The 21769-nt window shown below is 34.0% G+C and overlaps 1 protein-coding gene across 1 annotated transcript in view; it reads left to right on the forward strand.

Moving 5' to 3' along the window:
- The window catches only part of TMPRSS15 (transmembrane serine protease 15), a 132358-nt gene that overhangs the window by 61543 nt on the left and 49046 nt on the right, over positions 1–21769 (forward strand). The window contains exons 9-15 of the mRNA XM_020996038.1: positions 1605–1745; positions 2659–2808; positions 6359–6464; positions 8388–8538; positions 12622–12757; positions 17016–17105; positions 20816–20941. Coding sequence (XP_020851697.1) covers positions 1605–1745; positions 2659–2808; positions 6359–6464; positions 8388–8538; positions 12622–12757; positions 17016–17105; positions 20816–20941 — 900 coding nt within the window. The remainder of the gene's footprint in view (positions 1–1604; positions 1746–2658; positions 2809–6358; positions 6465–8387; positions 8539–12621; positions 12758–17015; positions 17106–20815; positions 20942–21769) is intronic.

Here is a 21769-nt window from a genome sequence, read left to right on the forward strand (position 1 = left end):
AACAATAATCCTAATGCTTTGGTCCCAGGGTTATTATTGAAGGAGTTGGATTTAGAATTGGAAGCCCTGTGTTTAAATTCTGGGCAAATCACTTTGCTTCTCTAGGCCACAGTTCCCTCAAATGATGACCTTGAAAGTCCTTTAAACCCTATGAAATTAAGTTAACAGCATTTATTAAGTGCCTGCTATGTGACAAGTCCCTATGCTAAGCGAGTGCAGCATAATGACAACTTGATATTTTATTGCATCAGAATTTTTATTATAAAATTGTAGTAAATTCTTAATATTATTTCAATAACATGAAAACTAAGGAAATTATTTTCATAGATTATATGAAAAGAGTGTAGGGAGGATTGTTGTTACATAAAGTTTGGAAACTACTGTCTAAGGAAGGGAAACCTACCTAAGTAGATAGGTCTCTTAAGGAGACCAAATTACAAATTTGTTTAGCGAGCAGAGAATTTACATTCTAATAAGAGGTTTTTTGATAATCTAAAAAGCCTCATAGAATTGGAAGGATGATTATCTAATGGTGAAAATATGCACTTTGGTCATCCATTAGGTGAAATATCTGTAATCTGGGGTGTTTACCTGTTGGGCAGCTAGGTAATGAGCAGAATGCTGCCCTGAAGTCAGGAAGACCAGAGTTCAAATCAGTCCTCAGACACTAGCTGTGTGATCCTAGGCAATCACTTAACCCTTTTTGCCTCAGTTTCATCATTTGTAAAATGCGCTACAGAAGAACATGGTAAACTACTCTAGTGTCATTCCCAAGAAAACCCCATATGGTGTCACAAAGAGTCAGACATGACTGAAACAACTGAACAACAATTCAAATCACATATTATAGGTCTAAGATTTTGTAAGCTGGTTTTACTCTAGTCAACTTGGGCTTTTCCAGATAATTCATTGTGCTAAATACTAAGGCTACAAAAGACAGAAAAGAAAGAGTCCCTGCTCCCAAGAAGCTTGTATCCTACTGAGGCAGCAGCAGCAACAACAAAACAAATACAAGTAAATGAAAAAAATAAAAACAGCATTTATTTGTTTCTTTTTCAGAAAGAAATGTCATATTTTGAGAAAACCCCATTCCGCCTTTGTTTTCATTTTGGTTTCAAAATTATTCTTTCTACCTTACCAAAATACGTTTTTTTTTTTCCTTTTTATGAATGTTAAAGTTTGTTAACACCTTTCTAGGCTAGTGGCAAGACTCCATATAGAATGTTGCATTAGTACATTAGTACATTAGCACTTTCCAAACTCACCATCTATTATCACTGCTTTGTCTTTAACACTATCTCTCTCACTAACAAATAATACTTAAAGGGCGAAAACACATCAAGGGACAAGTAATGCAAGCTTACAGTTTTGGAAATGTTTGCTTAATGTATACTTAGATGGAAAAAAATATGTACTTATAAATTTAAGGTAGCTAAAGTTCGAACGTACGCTCAAAGTGTTCAGGTTATTTTGTGGTTCTCTGATCTTTGTCATGAAAAATAATGCCATTAAAACACCTATTGCCACTATATTCAATGTTTCAGTTCATATGGGAAAACTGTAAGCTTTTCTTTTTTAAAACAGTTTTTTGCTTTCTCTTTTAGCTTCCCTCTCAGGACCTAATCCAGGAACAATATACATTTTTTCTAATCAAGCAACTGTAAAGTTTCTTATAGATTCTGATGAAAATGATTACGTTGGCTTTAGTGCAACATATACTGAATTTAACAGTAGTGAACTCAACAGTAAGTATTGCTTTCTCTCTCCCACTTGAAGTTTCAAAGCTGCAAAGTCTTTAATTTGACGATTCAAAAAAAGTAACAGAACTAGAGACTTAGAACACAAAATCATAGCAGGATTTTAATCAATGTTGCACTTACTGAGAATCTTCTTGGTATAGAGTTACATATTATATGCTGTGGGAAATTACATGGAAGCAGACTACAATGAATGCTTACAAACATAATTGAGTAGAAGATGGAACACAGACTCAAAAAAAAGTAGAAAAATTACAAATCTGCACATCAATGTGTAAACCAGTACATTTTAAGTTGAATATACAAATACTAAGAAGGTAGTAGAGAATGGATGAAAGTAAGGAATTGAGGATGATGTTGAGTTGTCAACCTAGGCAACAGGAATAGTGCCCTTGACAGAAATTATGAAGTAGGTTTTGGAGGAAAGATAATGAGTTCTGATTTGCACATGTTAATTTTGAGATGCCTAAGTTTCAAACAGTAAGAAATACCTAAGAGGGATTTGGTGATGAAAAACTGTAGCTCAGAAATGAGGCTGGGGTATTATTAGGTCTCGGGTTGTTGGTCTGAGATTTACCTGGGTAGACTTGGTAGCTGCTCCCATGGAACGGAATGGAGAGAATCACAGAGCTTACTGTTCCCTTTATACAACTTTCTATTTTCCCATCTCTGTACCTTTGAGTAGATGGTCTATCATGTCTAAAATATTCTTCTCCTCCCATCTAGCCTCTGAGAATCCCTGTAGCCAAGGTGCTATGATTCAGAATTAAAAGAAATACAATAGAAAAGTACAGAACAGCCAGTTGAAAAACCTTGAATGCTAAAGTGTCACTTAGATTTTGAGAATGTGCTCTTGCTCATTACTACAGCATTAAATTTTCTATATTTTTATTATTCATAGATTATGACAAAATTAACTGCGACTTTGAGGATGGATTTTGTTACTGGATCCAAGATATAGAAGATGATGATGAATGGGAAAGAGTTCAAGGAAGTTCTTTTCCCCCTGGGACTGGACCAGATTATGATCATACACTGGGCAATTTTTCAGGTATAATTGATCTGTATCCTTAACCATAAGAAAAAGAAAGTTCTTTAACCAAAGAAAAAGTAAATAATTGTCTTTACAACTTAAACAGTAAGTATTCAATAAATGCTCATTGACTGACCAAATTCTTTCCCCATTTTAATCTATCCTGAACACAGTTGCCAAAGTGATTTTCCTAAAACACAAATTTAAAAGCCTTCTTATAAATGATGTTTCAAATGGTGAATTCTGAATTCACAGTAGCATCTTCAGATTTTCTCCTTCCTAAAAAAATAAAACTAACTTTTGAAAGAGTGTATGTGTGTGTGTATGTGCTTGTGTAAAGGTAAAGAAATTAATATATGTGTATGGAACGGCATAGCATCTAAAAAAAATTAAAGGAAAAGCTAAGAAAACGGTATAGGGAGAAAAAGACAGTAAAACTATGATAGAGGACTTCCATGTATGACTTTGAGACACAGACAAATCTAAACAAAAAATAAACAACAAAGAAACTAAGGATCTGAAGAGAATTTTAGAAAACTCAGATATGATAGATCTCGTAATAATTAAATGGTAATAGAAAGGAGTGTGTGTGTGTGTGTGTGTGTGTGTGTGTGTGTGTACAATATCCATGGGATACTTACAAAAGTTGAAAATATTTTCAGACATAAAAACCTCATAAACAAATACAAAAAAAAGCAGAATATTGCCTCTCAAGTGAATTCTGTCAAATATTCAAAGAACAATTAATTCCAATATTACACAAACTTTATACAAAAGTGGGAAAAGAAGGGATCCTACAATACGCTTTCTGTGAAAAAAAAGTTATGGTCTTTATATCTTAATAAAGGAGAGTCAAAACAGAAAGAAAAGTATAAACCAATATACCTAATGAACATTGATATAAAAAAAGTAAAATATTGGCAAGAAAACTGTAGCAGCATTTAATAAAGTTTGTACATTATGACCAGGTTGGAGTCATACCAGGAATGCAGGGGTGGTTTCATATTAAGAAAGACATAAACATAAATAATCATATTAGTAATAAAAATAATAAAAATCACAAGATCATATCAATAGACATGGAAAAAACTTTTTTTTTTACAAAATACATCAATTTCTGTTAAAGCTTTAGAAAACATAGGAATAAATGGATCCTTCTTTAATATGATAAATATTATATATCTAAAACCAAGAGCCAATACTATATGAGGGATAAACTAGAAGCCTTTCCAGTAACGTCAGGGTAAAACATAACATTCAGTGTCACTATCACCATTTGAAATAGTGCTAGAAATGCTAGCTATAGCAATAAAATAATTTTTTAAAGAAAGAAATTAAGGTAGTAAGCATAGGCAAAAAAGAAACAAAAGTATCACTTTTGTAGACAATATGATGGTATATTTAGAAAACACCTGTTAACAAACTTTAAAAACTTTAAAATTAATGGAAACGATAACTTAGGCAGTGTTGAAGAACATGAAATAAATCTACAAGAATAAATCTACACAAATGATCAATATTTCTATAATTATAAACCAACCCCAGAAGAAAGATAAGGAAAGAGAAATTCCATTTAAAATAACTATAGAATGTATAAAGTACTTGGTAGACACCTGACAAAATGCACACAGGAACTATAGAAATAATGCTAGAAAACTCTCTTTATACAATAAAGACAGATCTAAATAATTGGAGAAATATTATTTGCTCATGGGTGGGCCAAGACAATACAATGAAAATGACAAAATTTCCTACTGGTTAAAAAATAGAGAGGTCAATTAGTGGAATAGATTAGGTACATAATATAATGAGACAAACAAGCCTAGTAGCCTAGTAAAACCTGGTAGCCAGTAAGCATTGCACTTACTAAGGACTCTCTATTTGACAAAAACTTCAGAGAAAATTTTGACAGCAGTAAGCCAGAAATTATTTTTAGACCAATACTTTTAAATGGATACATTATCTAAACATAAAAGATCACATAGTCAAATTAGAGAAGCAACAAAGAAATTACCTTTCACATCCATGTGTTAGGGATAAGTTCATGGCCAAAAAAGGGATCAAGAGGATGACACAAGGTAAAATGCACAATTTTGATAACAAAAATTTTGAGTTTTTGTGCAAACAAATCCAACGAACTTAAGCTTAGAAAAGATACGATTAACTGTGGGAAAAAAATCTTTGCAATGAGTTTCTCTGGTAAAGGTCTCATTTCTAAGCCATTTAAGGAACTAATTAAAATTTATAAGAATAAGATCCATTCTCCAATTGATAAATGGTCAAAGATTATGAACAGGCAGTTCACAAGGGAAGAAATACAAGCTTTTTAATAGCCACATGAAAAAATACTCTAAATCATTAATACTTAGAGAAATGCAAATTAAAACAACTGTGAGATCCTGCCTCTTATCCATCAAATTGAGAAAGCTGACAAAAACAATTAAGAAGTGGTGGAGGGGCCTAGAGAAAATAGCCCCATTAATGCACTTTGGGTGGAGCTATGAACTGAAAGAGTCATTCCGGAACAATGTGAGACTATGTTCAAAAAGTTACTAAACAGTGTATAACCTTTGACCCAACAATACCACTACTTAGGGCCCACTATGAGGGCAATAGACTACAATTTATTTAGCCTTTAGCTCCAACTTTGTTTCCAGTTCTTTGCCACCACAGAGACGCTACAAATATTTTTGTACATATAGGATCTTTTCCTCTTTCTTTGATCTCCTTGGGAGCTAAGTAAAAATCAAGAGGATGATATGAGGTAAATTTTTTTTCACTGTTATAGAATTTAAGAACCTTTGCTTAACTAGAAAATGCTGAACAAATCAGGGTACATGAATATAATGAAATCTTTATTGTGCTATTAGAAACAATAAATGTGAGAGAAGCATGGTAAGATTTATATGGACTGATGCAAAGTGAAGTATACAGAAGAAGGAAAATATGCACAATGATTACAACAGTGTAAATGGAAAGGACATCAACAAACCAATTGAAATTGAAGGCTTCAAAATTATAGTGGTAAAGTTTGGTATTTGGAGGTCTTGAAGGCACCTCCCCTTATTTCACAGAGAAGGGGCGCTATGGATATTTTCTCTTCCTACTTATATCACATTGCATTTATTTATTTGTGTATGTTGTATCACTCCAGTAGACTGGAAGCTTCTTGATGACAGGGGCTGCTTAAGGACTTTTTCTTTTCTTTTTTTTTTTTTATTGCTATCTCTAGTACTTAATACTCCAATGCTCTGTGATCTCATATGTGTGAGTATTCCCTCCAGTTATGCAAATCACAACCTATCCATTCCTGCCCATTCTGTTTGATATCTCATCCATGTCCTCCCTTAAGCTCACCAAAGAGAATCCCAAAGTGCTTAACGCCTTCATTTTCTCTTGACATCATAAAAATATTAATAGTTTTAATTACTTTTCCACTTTTTATACCATTTTTACAGGCCCAACCTACAGTCTTATATTCTATTTTGTACTACTCACTACTTACTTGGCATTCCAAATGATGAACAGCAGTCTAGAAATCAAATTGACCTTTTTTTTTTCCAAACAGGATTTTATATTTCTACCCCAACGGGGCCAATAGCGAGAAGAGGAAGAGTTCAGCTTTCAAGTCTCTCTTTAGTTCCCTCCTCAGATCCAGTTTGCCTTAGCTTCTGGTAAGTCAAACAACATTATTTAAAATGTGAATATTAAATCCAGATTGTAGCAAATAAGGAAGCCTTCTGCATGTTCTGATTCAGAGGTTTCACTAAGAATGTTTTCCAAATTGTAACTCCTAAACCCATTGCAGTGGTTGCTGTTCAGTTGTTTCAGTCATGTTTGACTCTTCTAGACCCCATTTGGAGTTTTCTTGGCAAAGATACTGGAATAGTTTGCCATTTCCTTCTCCAGCTCATTTTATAGATGAGGAACTGAAGCAAACAGGGTTAAGTGACTTACCCAGGGTCACACAGCTAGTGTCTGAGGCCAGATTGAACTCAGGTCTTCCTGACTCCAGGCCCTGTGCTCTATGCCATGTACCATCTACCTGCCCTACCCAAACCCATAGTATGTATTTGTTGATTAAGCAACAGTTAAGTGTATGGACAGTAAAACAAGCCCTCCAGGACAAGCAATGATCCTAAGACTCATAGTAACATGTTCAATAAGAGCTAAGGAATGGTTTCTATTTGCTATATTGTTAAGTTTTTGCTCCTCAATGCTAAGACAAACACTTTATGTGGTAAAGAAAAAATATAAAATGCTTAAATAACTACCTTCACTTAAAAAAGGTTTTTTTGAAGGTAACATAAGGTCAACGGGAAAGAAATATAAGGAAATACAATAATAATATAAGGAAATATAATAACAATAATAATACCAAAATAATTTTACATATGTGGTCTAAGCCATTGAAAAAGTAATTTATAAAAAAGAAAGGTAGTACCCTGAAAAAAATTAATACACTTCAACAATGAGCAGATAACTTAATTTTCACCAGGAAATGTGGCTCATTTTATCATTCACATGTATGACAGTGTTTGGAGAAACTGATGTTTAGTTATTTAGCAGGACTTGCCTACTCTGTTTCTGAAATCTTAAGCAGAAATACTTGAGATTTATAAACTTATCTTACCTCCAAAGATATGTTCTCTTATAATGTTGTGAATTGGGGTTTTGTCTAGCATTAATGCAATGGATTACCACAGGAACATTCTGACCCCAGAATTTTTGTGACCATTGTCTAACTTTATCCGTCCTCCCTTTTATCATCCTCTCCTACTTTCCTTTTGGGTAAGGTAGATTCCTATACCCAATTGAATGTGTGTATGTGTATGTGTATATATGTATATGTGTGTGTATATTTTCCCTCTTTGAACCAATTTAAATAAGAGGGAGAGAGAGACTCAAGCGTTGCCCACCTACCCCCATTTCCTGTTCACTGTAAAGCTCTTCTTTGCCCATATCTTTTATATGAGATAATTCTCTCCATTCTTCTCCCTTCTGCCAGGGTATCCCTCTTTCTTGGCCATCCTTTTATTATACCATCCCAACATAATCAATTCACTGCCACACTCTCTGTCTATGTAGAATCCTTCTAACTGTCCTAATAATAATAAAGCTCTTAGGAGTTACAACTATCATCTTCCCTTATAGGAATGTAAACAGTTTAAATTTATTGAATCCCTTGTGATTTCTCTTTCATGTTTACCTTTTCACGCTTCTCTTGAGTCTTGTGTTTGAATGTCACATTTTCTTTGCAGCTTTGATCTTTTCATCAGAAGTTATTGAAAGTTCTCCATTTTATTAAATATTCATTTTCCCCTGGAAGGATTATACTCAGTTTTGCTGGGCAGATGATTCTTGGTTGTAATCTTAGCTCATTTGCCTTCTGGAATATCATACTCAAAGCCCTCTGCTCCTTTAACTGATAGCTGCTAAATCTCATGTGATCCTGACTGTGGCTCCATGATATTTGCATTTAAAGTTGTTTGGAGGGGAATTTGGGAGAGCTCAGATGAGTCTCTGCCTTTTCTCTGCTGTCTTGGCTCCATTTCCACTTTTTTAAGGTTAACAAAAATTTTATGTCTCTAACTTAGGTATCATATGTATGGTGAAAATGTCTACCGCTTAAGCATTAATATCAGCAGCAAATATGATGTGGAAAAGACAGTTTTTCATAAAGAAGGAAATTATGGTGATGCTTGGAACTATGGGCAAGTAACAATAAATGAGAAAGTTGAATTTGAGGTTAGTGAAGATGCTGTCTACATTTGCAGTTACTGGAGATCCTTGCTATGACTTCTATGACTTTTTATTTTCTTTAGGCAAATTACTCTGCCATCCTATATATCCTATACATTTATAGCCTATAAATTTGTTCCAAAATTACAGATCTAAGGTAGCCATTGGCTAAAATCTGCTTCTAAGGTGGGGCTGTGTGAGGGAGGAATTTCTTTTTTGGTAACATGCCCTGTATTACCTATATGCCTTCTGTGGACATGTGCTTTTCTTACAAATGTTCCTGACTTAGAAACTTTATGCTGGCAATAGTTTTTTCTTCACAGTATCTAGCCAGCAACTCAAACTCAGTCAAGTCCTTCATTGAATCAATTAATCAGTATTTATTAAATACTTACTACATGCCAGGCACTGTGCTAAGCACTGTACAAAAAGAGACAGAAGACCCTCAAAGAGTTAACAGTCTAATGAGGGAGACAACATGCAAGCCAATGTATACAAAGCAAACTATTATAGGATAAATTGCAAAAAAGTAACAGAGGGAAGGCACTAAAATTAAGAGGGCTTGGGGAATGCTTCCATTAAAAGATGGAGTTTTAACTGGGACTTAAAGGAAGCCAGGGAAGTCAGGAGGCAGAGATGAAGAGGTAAAGCATTCTAGACATAGGGAACAGCCAGAGTAAATGCCCAGAGCTGAGGGATGGAGTGCATTGGTCCTGGAATAGCCAGGAGATCAGTGTCACTGAATCAAGAATTATGTATTAAGGAGTAAACTAAGAATGAAAAAGTAGGGGTGGATTAGGTGATGAGGGTCTTTGAATCTTAAATAGAACATTTGGTATTTGATCATGGAGGCAATAGGGAGCCGCCAGAGTTTAAGTACAGGAGTAATATGATCAGGGGTAAAATGGCTTTAGGAAAAGCCATTTTAGCTAAGTAAAGGATGGATTGGGATTGAGATGAGGAGAGACTTGAGGCAGTCAGACCCACCAGTAGGCTGTTACACTAGTCCAGGTGTGAGGTGATAAGATCCTACACTATATTCAAGAGATGCTACAAAGCTGGAATCCACAGGCCTTAACAATAGATTTGATAGGGGAGATGAGAGATAATGAAGGATCCAGGATGACTCCTAGTTATGAGCCTGAGGGATGGGAGAACTGTGTTGCCTTCTACAGTAATAGGAAAGATGGGAGGCTGGGGGAGGGTCAAGAGAGAAAAATGTAAGTTCCATTTTGAACATATTGAGTTAAAAATTTACTGGATATCCAGTTTGAGATGTCTGAAAGGGAATTGGAGATGTGAGACTGGAATTTAGCAGAGAAGTTGGAGCAGGATAGGTAGATTTTAAAACCATCAACATAGACGTGGTAAAAAAAAAAATTCATGGAAGCTGAAGAAATCACCAATTGAAGTAGTATATATAAAAGCAGAAAAGAAGAGGGCCCAAGACAGAATCCTGAGGGACTTTTTTAGTTTGAGAGCATGATCTGGATTAGGAGCCAGCAAAGGAGATGGGGAAGACGATGTCAAACAGGTGGGAGGAGAACCAGGAGAGAATAGTGTCCCGAAAAACTAGAGAGAAGAGAATATCAAGGAGAGAGTGATTATCGTCGTCAAAAAGCTGCATAGAGGTGAGCAGTAATGTAGATGAAGTCTTGGAGATGGAGAGGATGAAGACAGGCCATTGGCTTTGGCAACTAAGAGATCGTTAGTAACTTTGGAGAGAGCAGTTTCCGTGGAATGATGAAGACAGAGGCTATATTGTAAGGGGTTAAGGAGAGAGAGAGAGAGAGACAGAGACAGAGAGAGACAGAGAGAAAGTGACAGCATGTATTGTAAATGGCCTTTTGTATTGGCAGCATGTATTGTAAATGGCAATGAAAAAATAGGCAATGATCTTCTTTCTCTAAGAGTATAATGGTCAGGAAATTCCTCTTCACTTGAAAGAAACCAAACCCCAAATCTGGATCATAATTTGAAATTATTTGGGTCATTTTAAATAATTAGCTAGATATTTGGTTCCATGAAATTTCAAAGTTCTGTACAAAGAAATACAATGTGTATTTTAAATGTTAATGGTGTTAATATTTTTGTTGTCATGTCAAACTTGAAAAACATCAACAAACATGAGCATATTCATTAATAGGGAAGACTAGAAAAAGGGGATCATACATGGAACTGTGAATCTCTATCACATATAGCTTATTCTTTTTAAAAGTGTATAATACATTTAACATGTTTATTCCAAAGTTGTTCTGTTTCTGTGTTTCCCTCTGGACCTCCTGTTTTATTCTGTGCTTCTTTGAAATGCTTCATTGATGTCATTCTTTTTTTTCCTGTCCCCTTGTTATCATCCTCCTCTTCCCTTGATTCTCCTTCTCAAAAGTCTAACAACAAACAACACTCATAGGCTTTCTTGAAATGAAAATTCATTGCTATACATTTTGAATCCTCTCATATTCTGCAATGCACATGACCTGCTTTTTTTCTTTTCTTATTTTGTATTTGTTTCAATATTTAAGTTAACGATATGTTTCTTTTTCATTTCTTATTGTGTGTTTAAGTGTCAGTAATAAAAAAGACAAAAAAGACTAACAATAAAACAAAGAAGTCTCCTTAAATCAATAAGTCTAGTCAAACAAAATAAATCAATACATTGTACATGTCCAAAAATGTGTATCTTGTTTTTCACCTTTAATCCATCACCAATCTGCCAAGAGGTAGGAAGCATATTTCATCTTTTGTCCTTTAAAATCATGATTAGTCATTACATTAAAGTTACAAAGTCTTTCAAAGTTTTTTTTAAAAAGTGCATATTGTTGTCATTATATAAATTATTCTCCTCTTCCACTTTCATTTTGTGTCAGTTCAAACTTCCAGATCCTCTCAGGTGTTTTTCTGAATCTGTCCCTTTCATCATCTGTCCCTGTCCCAATCATTGCACCCATTATGATGCAATAATTTTCCATTACATTCATATATCATACTTTGTCTACCCATTCCTCAAATGATGAGCCCAATTTAGTTTCCTATTCTTTGTTACAACAAAAAGTATGCTATGACTATGTGAATCCTTTTTCCTCTTCCTTTTAACTTTTCAGGTCATAAGAATGTAATAGAATTTAAATTTTAAAGTAAGTCTAGAGAAAAAAAACTTATGAAAAATATCAATTGTAAACTTAATAACTAAATCTTACAAAGCATGAAAAATATATTCTGCATTAAACCCAGTCTTTAATGAAAAAGTGATCAAAGGATATTTTTATCCCACTCAGGAAAGAAAGGAAAGGCAGTAGCTGTTGCCAATAACCCTGATAAGGACTCCAGATTCTCTCCTAAGCTTGTAGTAAGCCTACAAAAGCAGAGTGTGATTAGACTTCTGGATCATTATTTGTAAATTGTCCCTCATACCACAGATTTGGCAAACCTATCATGAGTAAGAGCAAGAAACTCTATTGGCCAGATGAGAATTGAATGTGGTAAAACTGTGTAGCTCCCAGGCCATTGATTACCTGAATATCTTTCTCTGTGTGTATGTTGTGTTCCCCTATTCTATGTGTATTCTTGGGAAGAATCTTGCTATGCTAACTGAAAAGCTCTGAAAAGCACATCATGAACCAAAGTGTTCAATTAGCTAATGCCTTGTCACAAGGTTATCTGCATCCCTGATGACACATATTGGATCCTTATTGATTTTTAGCTAAGTTGATAAATAAATCTGTGTTAATGTTCTAGTAGGAAAGAACTAAAGCACCTTTCTCCTCACCCAGATAACATCTGAGTTTTTAACAGTACAACTAGCTTCTCAGAGATTAACGTCCCTGTCTTTTCTCTCTAATATTAGGATTTTCACACCAAGTAGTAGGAATTAGTGGCAGTATAGCAGGTAAGTAGGGTAACTCAGTCAGGCAGGTGGAGTCTTATAATAACCTCACCTATTTTATGGCTAGTTGACTATTCAATCTGTGAATAAAGTCATTCCTGCTTGTCCCTTATGGACATTATAACTTATGGAATAGTTCTAGTGCAGATTGAGTTATTGTTATAAAATCTATAAATATCTTCTCTACCTTCTGACCTATTACCTAGGTTCTTTTTGATGCTTATATGAACGGATACCTGAGTGACATAGCATTGGATGACATTGGCCTAGCAAGTGGGATTTGCAATGAGAGTCTATATCCAGAACCAACCCTGGTACCAACTCCAACACCAGAGCTTCCTAGTAAGTGTCCCTGCTGAATATACTTTTTTCCCATGTTTCCAATGTTGACATTTTGGTGTTAGATTCTGAGTTCGAGTTATATATTTTCCATTTTAAACTAGCTAATAATTTGTAGAAATAAAAAGGGATTTTAAGATGTAGACACAATTGAAGATTGCTTAAGATGACCTACAATTCATGACTCTTTTAATGAAGCTAAATCAAGGTAGCTTATTTGCTTGCCATTTTTCAAGAAGCATAAGGTAATATATGAGGTTCTGGGCTTGGAGTCAAGATTCAAATTCCATCTCTGACATGACCCTGAGCAAGTCACATAATTTTTCAGACTGTTAGTTCCCTGTCTTAGATGGTGATTTGCATTAATGGAAAGAATCTCTACATCCTTGAAATTATAGACTTTTAAAGTATTTCTGAATTACATTATTAAACTTGCAGGCACCCTAAAGCCCTCAGATCTTTTTCAGGTTAATTTCTGCGTAGCCATACCTTCTTCATCTTGTATTTGTGAAGTTTATTTTTTTAAACTAAGTGTAAAATTTTATATTTATCCCTGTTAAATAATCTTCACCTTAGTAAAGAAAAATCAAGGAATCTCTTCCATCCCTGACAAATCTCAAGCTATTAATTTCTCATGCCTTTAATTACCTGATATACTCTAGAAAAAATTTAAGCTAACTCCTTCTGTATTTAAAAAGAATTTCTTTTTGTTAAAGCTGAACTGTTTTAAAACTTCTTCATCTCAAAAAAGACTATTCCATTTATCAACATGGTACAGTAAATGCAGTGATATGCATACATATCAGAATATGCACAGTCAGATAGACTTAACATAAGCAGTATGCTGGAAGCAAAATCTCCATAACTTCTTGGCAAAAGATTATCTACATTATCTTGTGCCTATAAGCAGAGTAAGCAATTAATTATAGCATAAGTGTTAAAGAAAATAGCTCCAGGGAAAAGTCAAATGTAGGCATTAAGCATTAGTAAACTCCAACAACCCCCTAGACCTGTCAAGCACCTTAATTTAATTCTTCCCCCAGCTACCAGAAGCATATCTAAAAATAGTGGATAACTAAAATATCCCAAATGATATTTCATGAACCTTGGTTTGCTCTATTAAGGAACACATGTAAGTTTTCCTCTGTGGCTAGACCACCATTAAAGTAAATGGTATCATAATAATTAAAATTATAGATAAGTGATTTTGCCAAATTTTTCCAGTGATTTGTTTCTGGAAAACCACCTGTACAACTTGTTAAACCAATGATAAGATAACATGAATTCACTATTCATTCTCAAAAAATACTCATTAAATTTTTAAAAGCCAGTGACCTACTTGAAGCTATTACATTTATCAGAAAAGTATCCAGAGAACTGACTGCTTTGATAAGCTCATTAATACTATATTATCTCACATTGGATTGTTAATATCTCAGGCTACTTAACTCTACATACGTGATAAATATATATTTGAAATATATAACTCCTAGCAGCTTTTCAGACTTCTAGCTATAAAAGTGAAGATATATTCTTCATTTGCTGCATGTTCTCAGATAATGATAAAAGCATGGTTGTATATTGCATCAGGTGGGTTTTTTAATGACAATAGGTCTTAAGAATCACATTTATGTATAAGATGGACATTTGCATTTAGCATTTGGCAATAGCATAGTATGTATTTGCCTGCCCTCAGGCACCTTACATTTTTGTTAGAAGGCATAACAGGTACGCATACATATTCAACTTCTTATTTGCAGAGGGACTGATTGCCAAGTGTAAATTTTTTTTCCAGATGAAAGGATCATGGGAGGCAAGAGCCTCATAAGTTTCACGAAGCCTCAAGAACTTTTGAGCTTCACACAGTGTAGAGGAACCGGGGGGGGGGGGGGTGTTGGTACAATTGCTACTAAAGGGTGCTGCTACCCAGAACTGAATATAATCATGAACAACTGGAGCCTTGTTTAGCTCACTCAACCTATTTAAGCAGTGACCTGCCCAGACAGAATTTCTTATTTTCTCGAATATAACTGCCTTGCTGCTCTGTAGGACCTGGTAAATTTATCCATTCTCCATTTCTTCTTCCCTCCTTCCTCCTCATCTCTGCCTGGTGAACCGGTATCAGTAACCCTCAGGAGTTATCTGTTCTCTTTAAACCTTGGTTAGCTGTTGTCTACACTTTTGTAATTGGTTTTGTCTCCAAATAAAGATTAGCTAAATTTTATTGCATTCCAAATGAATGTTCCATCTAAAGGAGTAAACAATGCAGCAGGCAGGGAGGACAAAAGGAAATATATGGGAACAATTGCCTTCCACTTTAAAGAGAGAAGTATGAGAAGAGTATTTCTAAATGAATCTACATCTTGTAAGGACTTATTCAGAACTAAGTAGACTTGGAAAGCACACAGCTGAAAGGAATATTAACTTTGGTTAGTATCAATAGTAATAAACATTTATTAAGCACCTTCTCTGTGTGGCACTGTGCTAAGCACTGGAGATACAAATTAAAAAAAAAAGACAAGCCCCCTGCCCTCATGAAGCTTACAATCTAATGGGGGAGAAGAATATACAAAAGGAAGCAGAAAAAGGAATAGAGGCCCACCAGACAATGCTCTGTATAGGAGCATAATGTCCATAAAGTCAAAACCAAGCAAAGCAACTGATGAGAAATGAAGCCAGTTTGAAAATTCCAAGCTTTCTATAAAGGGAGGTTTTGGAAGAGTTTATTACTTCAGGCTGTAGCCTTCTAGTAAGAAGGGAGAGGCAGCTGAGGGTGCTGAGGAAATGTTGAGAAGTCTAGAACAACTCTTTACCGCCCTCAAGGGGTTCCACGACCTGAACATTTCAACCACATGCCGATGAACATGCTAAGGTCACTGAGATCAGAACAAAACTTCAGTGGAGCCAACATGTGGCTTTCTTTGTATGTACAGTTCCACCAGGAATCTGCTGAAGGAGACAGGATGTAATAGGATCACTTGTGCATGTAGAGGAATTATCCTTATCCAGGAGAATAGCCACTTCTTTGTGAGATAGGAATGAAAGAGGAGGGAGAGGAAGCCATGGGAGACTGGAGGAGGGATCTAAAACGTGTGGAAGGGCTACTGTAACAAGCGGGAAAGTGGGTTGATTAGAGAGATGTAATAAGATTGCCTTGTTGCGATCAAAGCATAGTGGAAATTATATAATATAAATTAGTAGTAGACCTAAATAGCAATTTCATGATTTAAAGATAATAGCAGACTAGGAGGCTGTGACTTGATTTCATTTACATATTCTCATTATTAAGAGGATAAATTTTTAAAATGTCAGTAGGGTAATTGAAATAGATTTAATAAAGTTTATGATTATGTCTAATACATTTGTAGTACTCACCCAGGAGAGCTATGTTCAATTTTCTTGGTCAGACAAAGATGATCTAGGTTTCAACCTAGGATCATGAAGAATACTGGAACTGGGGCTAGATTTGGACAGACTTAGGAAGTAGGTGAAGTTTGCCTTTGAAAATCCCTTCTCAGGGAAGCTAGGTGGTGCAGTGGATAGAGCACTGGCCCTGAAGTCAGGAGGACCTGAGTTCAAATCCAGCCTCAGACCAAACACTTGACACTTACTAGCTGTGTGATTCTGGGCAAGTCACTTAACCCCAATTGCCAAAAAAAAAAATTCTCTTCCCTCTGGTATCTGTAGGAAAGTTAGCTGACAAAATTCATTCATAAAAAAATTATAATTTTAAGATGCTACATCTTTCAGGATGATTTTCATTTTCAAAGAATCCCAACAGGAGAGAGTGAAGTTCAGCATGAACAAATTAATCCCTAATAAGGATAATCTCAGGTACCAAGAATAAATAAAAATGGGTTGATGGTTATGGTTTGAGAAGAGTTAAGGGTACTTTATAGCATTTCTCAAATTGAGCCACAAAAACAAGTAGCCATGTTTTATGCAGGTAAGTTTGGCCTTAGTTGGAAAGAGTGTTGTTAAAGGTGTCTTTAAACACTATTTATTGAAGAAACTAACCCCCAAATGTTATTTCATTATTAAAAATAAAAACACTCTGAACTTGTTTTACCTAACAAATTAGTTTCATTAATTATCTATTTAAAAAAAACAGATGTAGGTACTTCAGAATCTCTTTTGACTTACATCCTTGTATCTCTTTATTGTTAATAAAGTTTGACAGTGCCTTAAAGATCATCTACTCTCTCTGTCATTATCAACCAGCAGCAACTTACTAATATATCTTCAATGTTTGCTCTTTTAGCTGACTGTGGAGGACCTCTGGAACTTTGGGAACCAAATACAACATTTTCTTCTATGAATTATCCAAATAACTATCCCAATCAAGCTTTCTGTGAGTCATAATTTCTTATTATCATCAGAGAATTGGATATTTTTACAATTATTTCAAATTTAAAAATAAGTTATAGACATAGCAGATATTATCAAAGGATAATAAAATGTAACTGCACATGTTTGTTTAAGGAGAAGCAACAAAAGGACAATAAGAAACATTACCAACAACCTTAGAAAGATGATGGATATGCCAAATCTATTATATAAATTAAATTTTATTGTGAGAAAGCCAAGGGCAATGAATATTGTTTGCTATGAAAAATGGCTCAGCGAAATGGATCAAAAGACGATCTCTATGTAAAACATGTAATTGATTATTTGTTCAACAAATATTTATTGAGCATTTATTATACACAAGGTATTATGTGGCTGTTTTCAGAAGAAGAAAATCATGCTTTGAAACTAAGGTTCCCAGATTTAAGACAAAAGGCATAAGGTCTTGGAGTCTTTTGGAAGGAAGAAAAGAAAGAAGGAAGGAAGGGAGGGAGGGAGGAAGGAAATGAAAGAGAAAGCAAGAAGGAAGGAAGGAAGGAAGGAAGGAAGGAAGGAAGGAAGGAAGGAAGGCAGGCAGAAAGAGAAAGGAAGAAAGAAAGAAAGAAAGAAAGAAAGAAAAAGAAAGAAAGGAAGATAATGGCCAAAGGAAAGCAGAATAGACAAAGTTTGACACAAAAATACATTCAATTCTATTCAGATAAAGGAGAGTAGTAGGAGAACAGGGAGTAAAAAATGAGAGGGAGTATAGATTCAGGGATTAATAATAAGCAAAACAAACTCCAACTACAGAGGTTGAATTGTGAAAAGAGGAAGGCAAGTTGGAGTTTAAAAGGAAAGAAAGAAATTGTAATAACCTGTGTTTAGAGTTTGAGACAAGGAGAGAGAAGAGGGGCAGGGGAGAGAAAACAGATGGCATTAAGCATAGGTCATAAGTACTGAGCATTCTCTTTTCTCTCATTATCCTCTTCTTTGTAAAGAGGATAGCAAGTGGTAAAGAGATAAAAAAAAAATAAGACAATAGGATAGATCAATAAGCATAATAGTCATACCTATGAATGGAATGAGCTCATGCAAGAAGGCAGCAGATTGAATTAGAAAGTAGAAAATGGCAGCATGTCGGTATAGAAATACATTCAACTCAACCTGCTAGAAACACAAAAATTCATATATAATTAAAATAACAGACTATAACAAAATTTACTTTAATTCCACTGAACTAAAAAAAAATCAAGGATAACAGTCAGGACCTCAGACAAGTTAAGAGTGAAATAAAATGATAGAAAGAGGAGAATAAGGAAAATAAATTATCCGTAAAGGCACTATATATGCACATGATAGTATAGGATCTAAATACTTAGAGGAAAAGTTAAATGAATTATAGATAGAAACAGACCATTAAACTCTTACATGAGGGACCTAATTTATACCTCATTTCAGACCTAGACAAATCTCACAAAAATAAAAAAGAAAGAAGTTAAGGACCTGAATTGAATTTTAGAAAGTTTAGATATGATACAGCTCTAGTGACTGCTGAAAAGGAATAGAAAGGAGCATACATTTATCTTACCTCTACATAGTACCTTTTTAAAAACTGAAAATATATTGGAGCATACAGACTTTACAAAAATGTGGGGGGAAATGTTAAATATATCCTTTATTGACCGTAGAAGAATAAAAATTACATTCAATTAAGGTCATTTGAAGAAAAGATTTAAATTAAAAAGATTAAATTATAAAATTTCTAAATTCCAAAGAATTAGTGAATAAAAGAACAAATCATAAATACAAGAGGCAATTTAATGACAGAAAATTAAAATAACGAGAAAACATGCCAAAATTTTTAAGATAAAGCCAAAACAGTCCTGATGGTAACATGTATATTTTTTAACACTTCCATAAACAAAAGAGGCAAAAAAAATCAGATCAATTAATTGAACATTGAACTAAGAAAATCCTAGAATGCGAGAAAACAAATTAAATATCAAAATAGAAATTCTGAAAATCAATGAAGAGATGAACAAAATTAAAAGTGATAGAGGCAATTTAATTAATCAAAGCTAGGGTCATTTTGAAAAATAAAACAAACCATTAGTTTATTTTTAAAGAAAAAAGTAAATTACCAATGTGAAAAATGACAAAGGAAAATTGATAACAAATGAATAATAATATAGAAACTTAATAGTAACTATTTTGCCCAACTACATGCCCTAAAAAATTGACAACTTTAATGAAATGGATGAATTTTTTAAAAAAAATTTTAAACTGAGATTAAAATAAAAAGAAACATAGAATTTATGTAATCAGAATAAGAAATCAAATAAGCCATGTATTAATTTCCAAAAGAACAATACCCCAAAAACCTATGGATTGACAAACAAATTCTATCAAAAATCTGAAGAACAATTAATTCCAATATTACATGAAATGTTTTGAAAAACAAGAACAGAGGAGATTCTATCAAATTCCTTCTATGGTACAAATGTAGCATTTATAACTAAACCACAGAGAGATGAAACAAAGAAAACTATAGATCAATATCCCTAATTATATGTCTATATACTATAAATCAATATCCCTAATTATATGTAAATACAAAAACATTAAATAAAATATTACTAAAGAGGCTACAACACATATTTTAAAATAAATATACACCAGGTTTATAAGTATAACCAAGTTGGATTTATACCAAATATTCAGGATTGTTTCAATACTAGAAAAACTATAAATAAAATAGACTGCGTTAATAAGAAAAATAAACATTATACAATCTAATCAAGATGCAGAAAAGCTTTAGACAAAATTTTACATCCACTTCTGTTTAACAAAACAAAACAAAACACAGAAAGCATAGAAACAAATGGATCTTTCATTAATATGATAAATAGTATTTATTTAAAACCAAGGGCCAAAATTTTATCATAGAGATAAGATATATATTTTCAGACATAGCTAGTGTAGTAATTTGTTTTGTTTGACTATTCATGTTTGTTATAAGAATTTCTTTCTTTTTTTTTTCAGTTAGGTGGTAAGAGCCTGGGAAGGAAATAACAGGGGGATAGGAATAGGGTTCTGTCCCATCACATCTACTTCCCTGTACCAAATGATATGAGAAATGAAGCAGGTCAGCTTTGAAAATTACATAATAACATGACTAACAACCCTAGTACTAAGGTTAAAAACTTCAGAATCATCTTTGACTCATTTGTCCTGATTACTCACATATAGTCAGTTGCCATGTCCTATCGCCTCTATTATCCCTATCATCTCTCATATCTATTCCTTGAGAGACAATGTGATGTAATAGAATTAAAGTTGGTTTTGGAGTCTGACATACTTTAAAACAAACATGTATATTTGCAGTTTCATGTACATTCCTCTCCTGTTCAATATATATAAAAGATTATTTTATGTGTTATTTGTTAAGTTCATAGTAAAAAGAAAAATAGAAGAAAAAAGAATGTTTTATGTTCAATATGATGGTTAAGTTATAGCAAACTGTGTCACATTCATTTTATGCTTTCACTGTAAATAATGTTATTAAGCCGCTAAGTTACCTATAACCAAAGTTGTGAGGAAGTTGGCGGTCCATGGAATCAAAAGTGACCCTGAAATAGTTCTGAAATCCTCTGCAACCAAAGCTACATCTTTGGGACATGCAAAAATATTAATTGTACTTCTAAATTAAGTGTTGTGTTAATTGCCATATTTTAGGTGTCTGGTACTTAAATGCTGAAAAAGGGAAGAACATTCAACTTCATTTTGAAACATTTGACTTAGAAGATATTTCTGATGTTGTTGAAGTCAGAGATGGTGGAGATGACAACTCCTTATTATTGGGCAAGTGTTATCCACTGAATCATTTTAGCACAGAATTCAGAACATCTGATTAGCTCATGCAGGAATATCTCAGATTAAATCCAATTATCCTTAAAACCAAAAACACAGCATTCCGTACAGAATTTTTTTAAATGTTATTAATTTATTTTGATTTATCAATAATCACTTCCATAAGCTTTTGAGTTTTAAATTTTTCTCCCCCTTCCTCCCCACCACCCTCCCCAAGACAGAGCACAATCTGATATAGGCTATACATTCACATTTCTATTAAACATATTTTCACATTAGTGTTGTTCTAATTAAAAATTAAAACCAATAGGAGGAACCATCAGAAAGAGGAAACAAAACTCAACAGAAGAAAAAAATAGTAATTCAACTTCTATAGTTCTTTCTTTGGATGTGGATAGCATTTTCCATCATGAGGCCTCTGGAGATGTCTTAGATCCTTGTATTGCTGGGAAGAGTTAAGTTTATGAGTATTAGTCATCACACAACGTGGCTGTTATTGTATACAACGTTCTCTTGGTTCTGCTCACTTCACTCAGCATCAGACCATACACGTCTTTCCAGGTTTTTCTGAAGTCAGCCTGTCCATCATTTCTTATAGCATAACAGTATTCCATTACATTCATATACCACAACTTGCTCAGCCATTCTGCAGTTGATGGGCAACCTCTCAATTTCCAATTCTTTGCCACCACAAAAAGAGCTGCTATGAATATTTTTGTACATGTGGGTCCTTTTTCCATTTCATACAGAATTTTTTAAGGAAGGTTGAAAGATCAAGGAAATGCTAGATTTTATGTGTTATTTATTATGTCCTCCTAT

Source organism: Phascolarctos cinereus, unplaced genomic scaffold (genome assembly GCF_003287225.1).
Source record: "Phascolarctos cinereus isolate Bilbo 61053 unplaced genomic scaffold, phaCin_HiC Scaffold_726;HRSCAF=1367, whole genome shotgun sequence".
NCBI classification, from domain to species: domain Eukaryota; kingdom Metazoa; phylum Chordata; class Mammalia; order Diprotodontia; family Phascolarctidae; genus Phascolarctos; species Phascolarctos cinereus.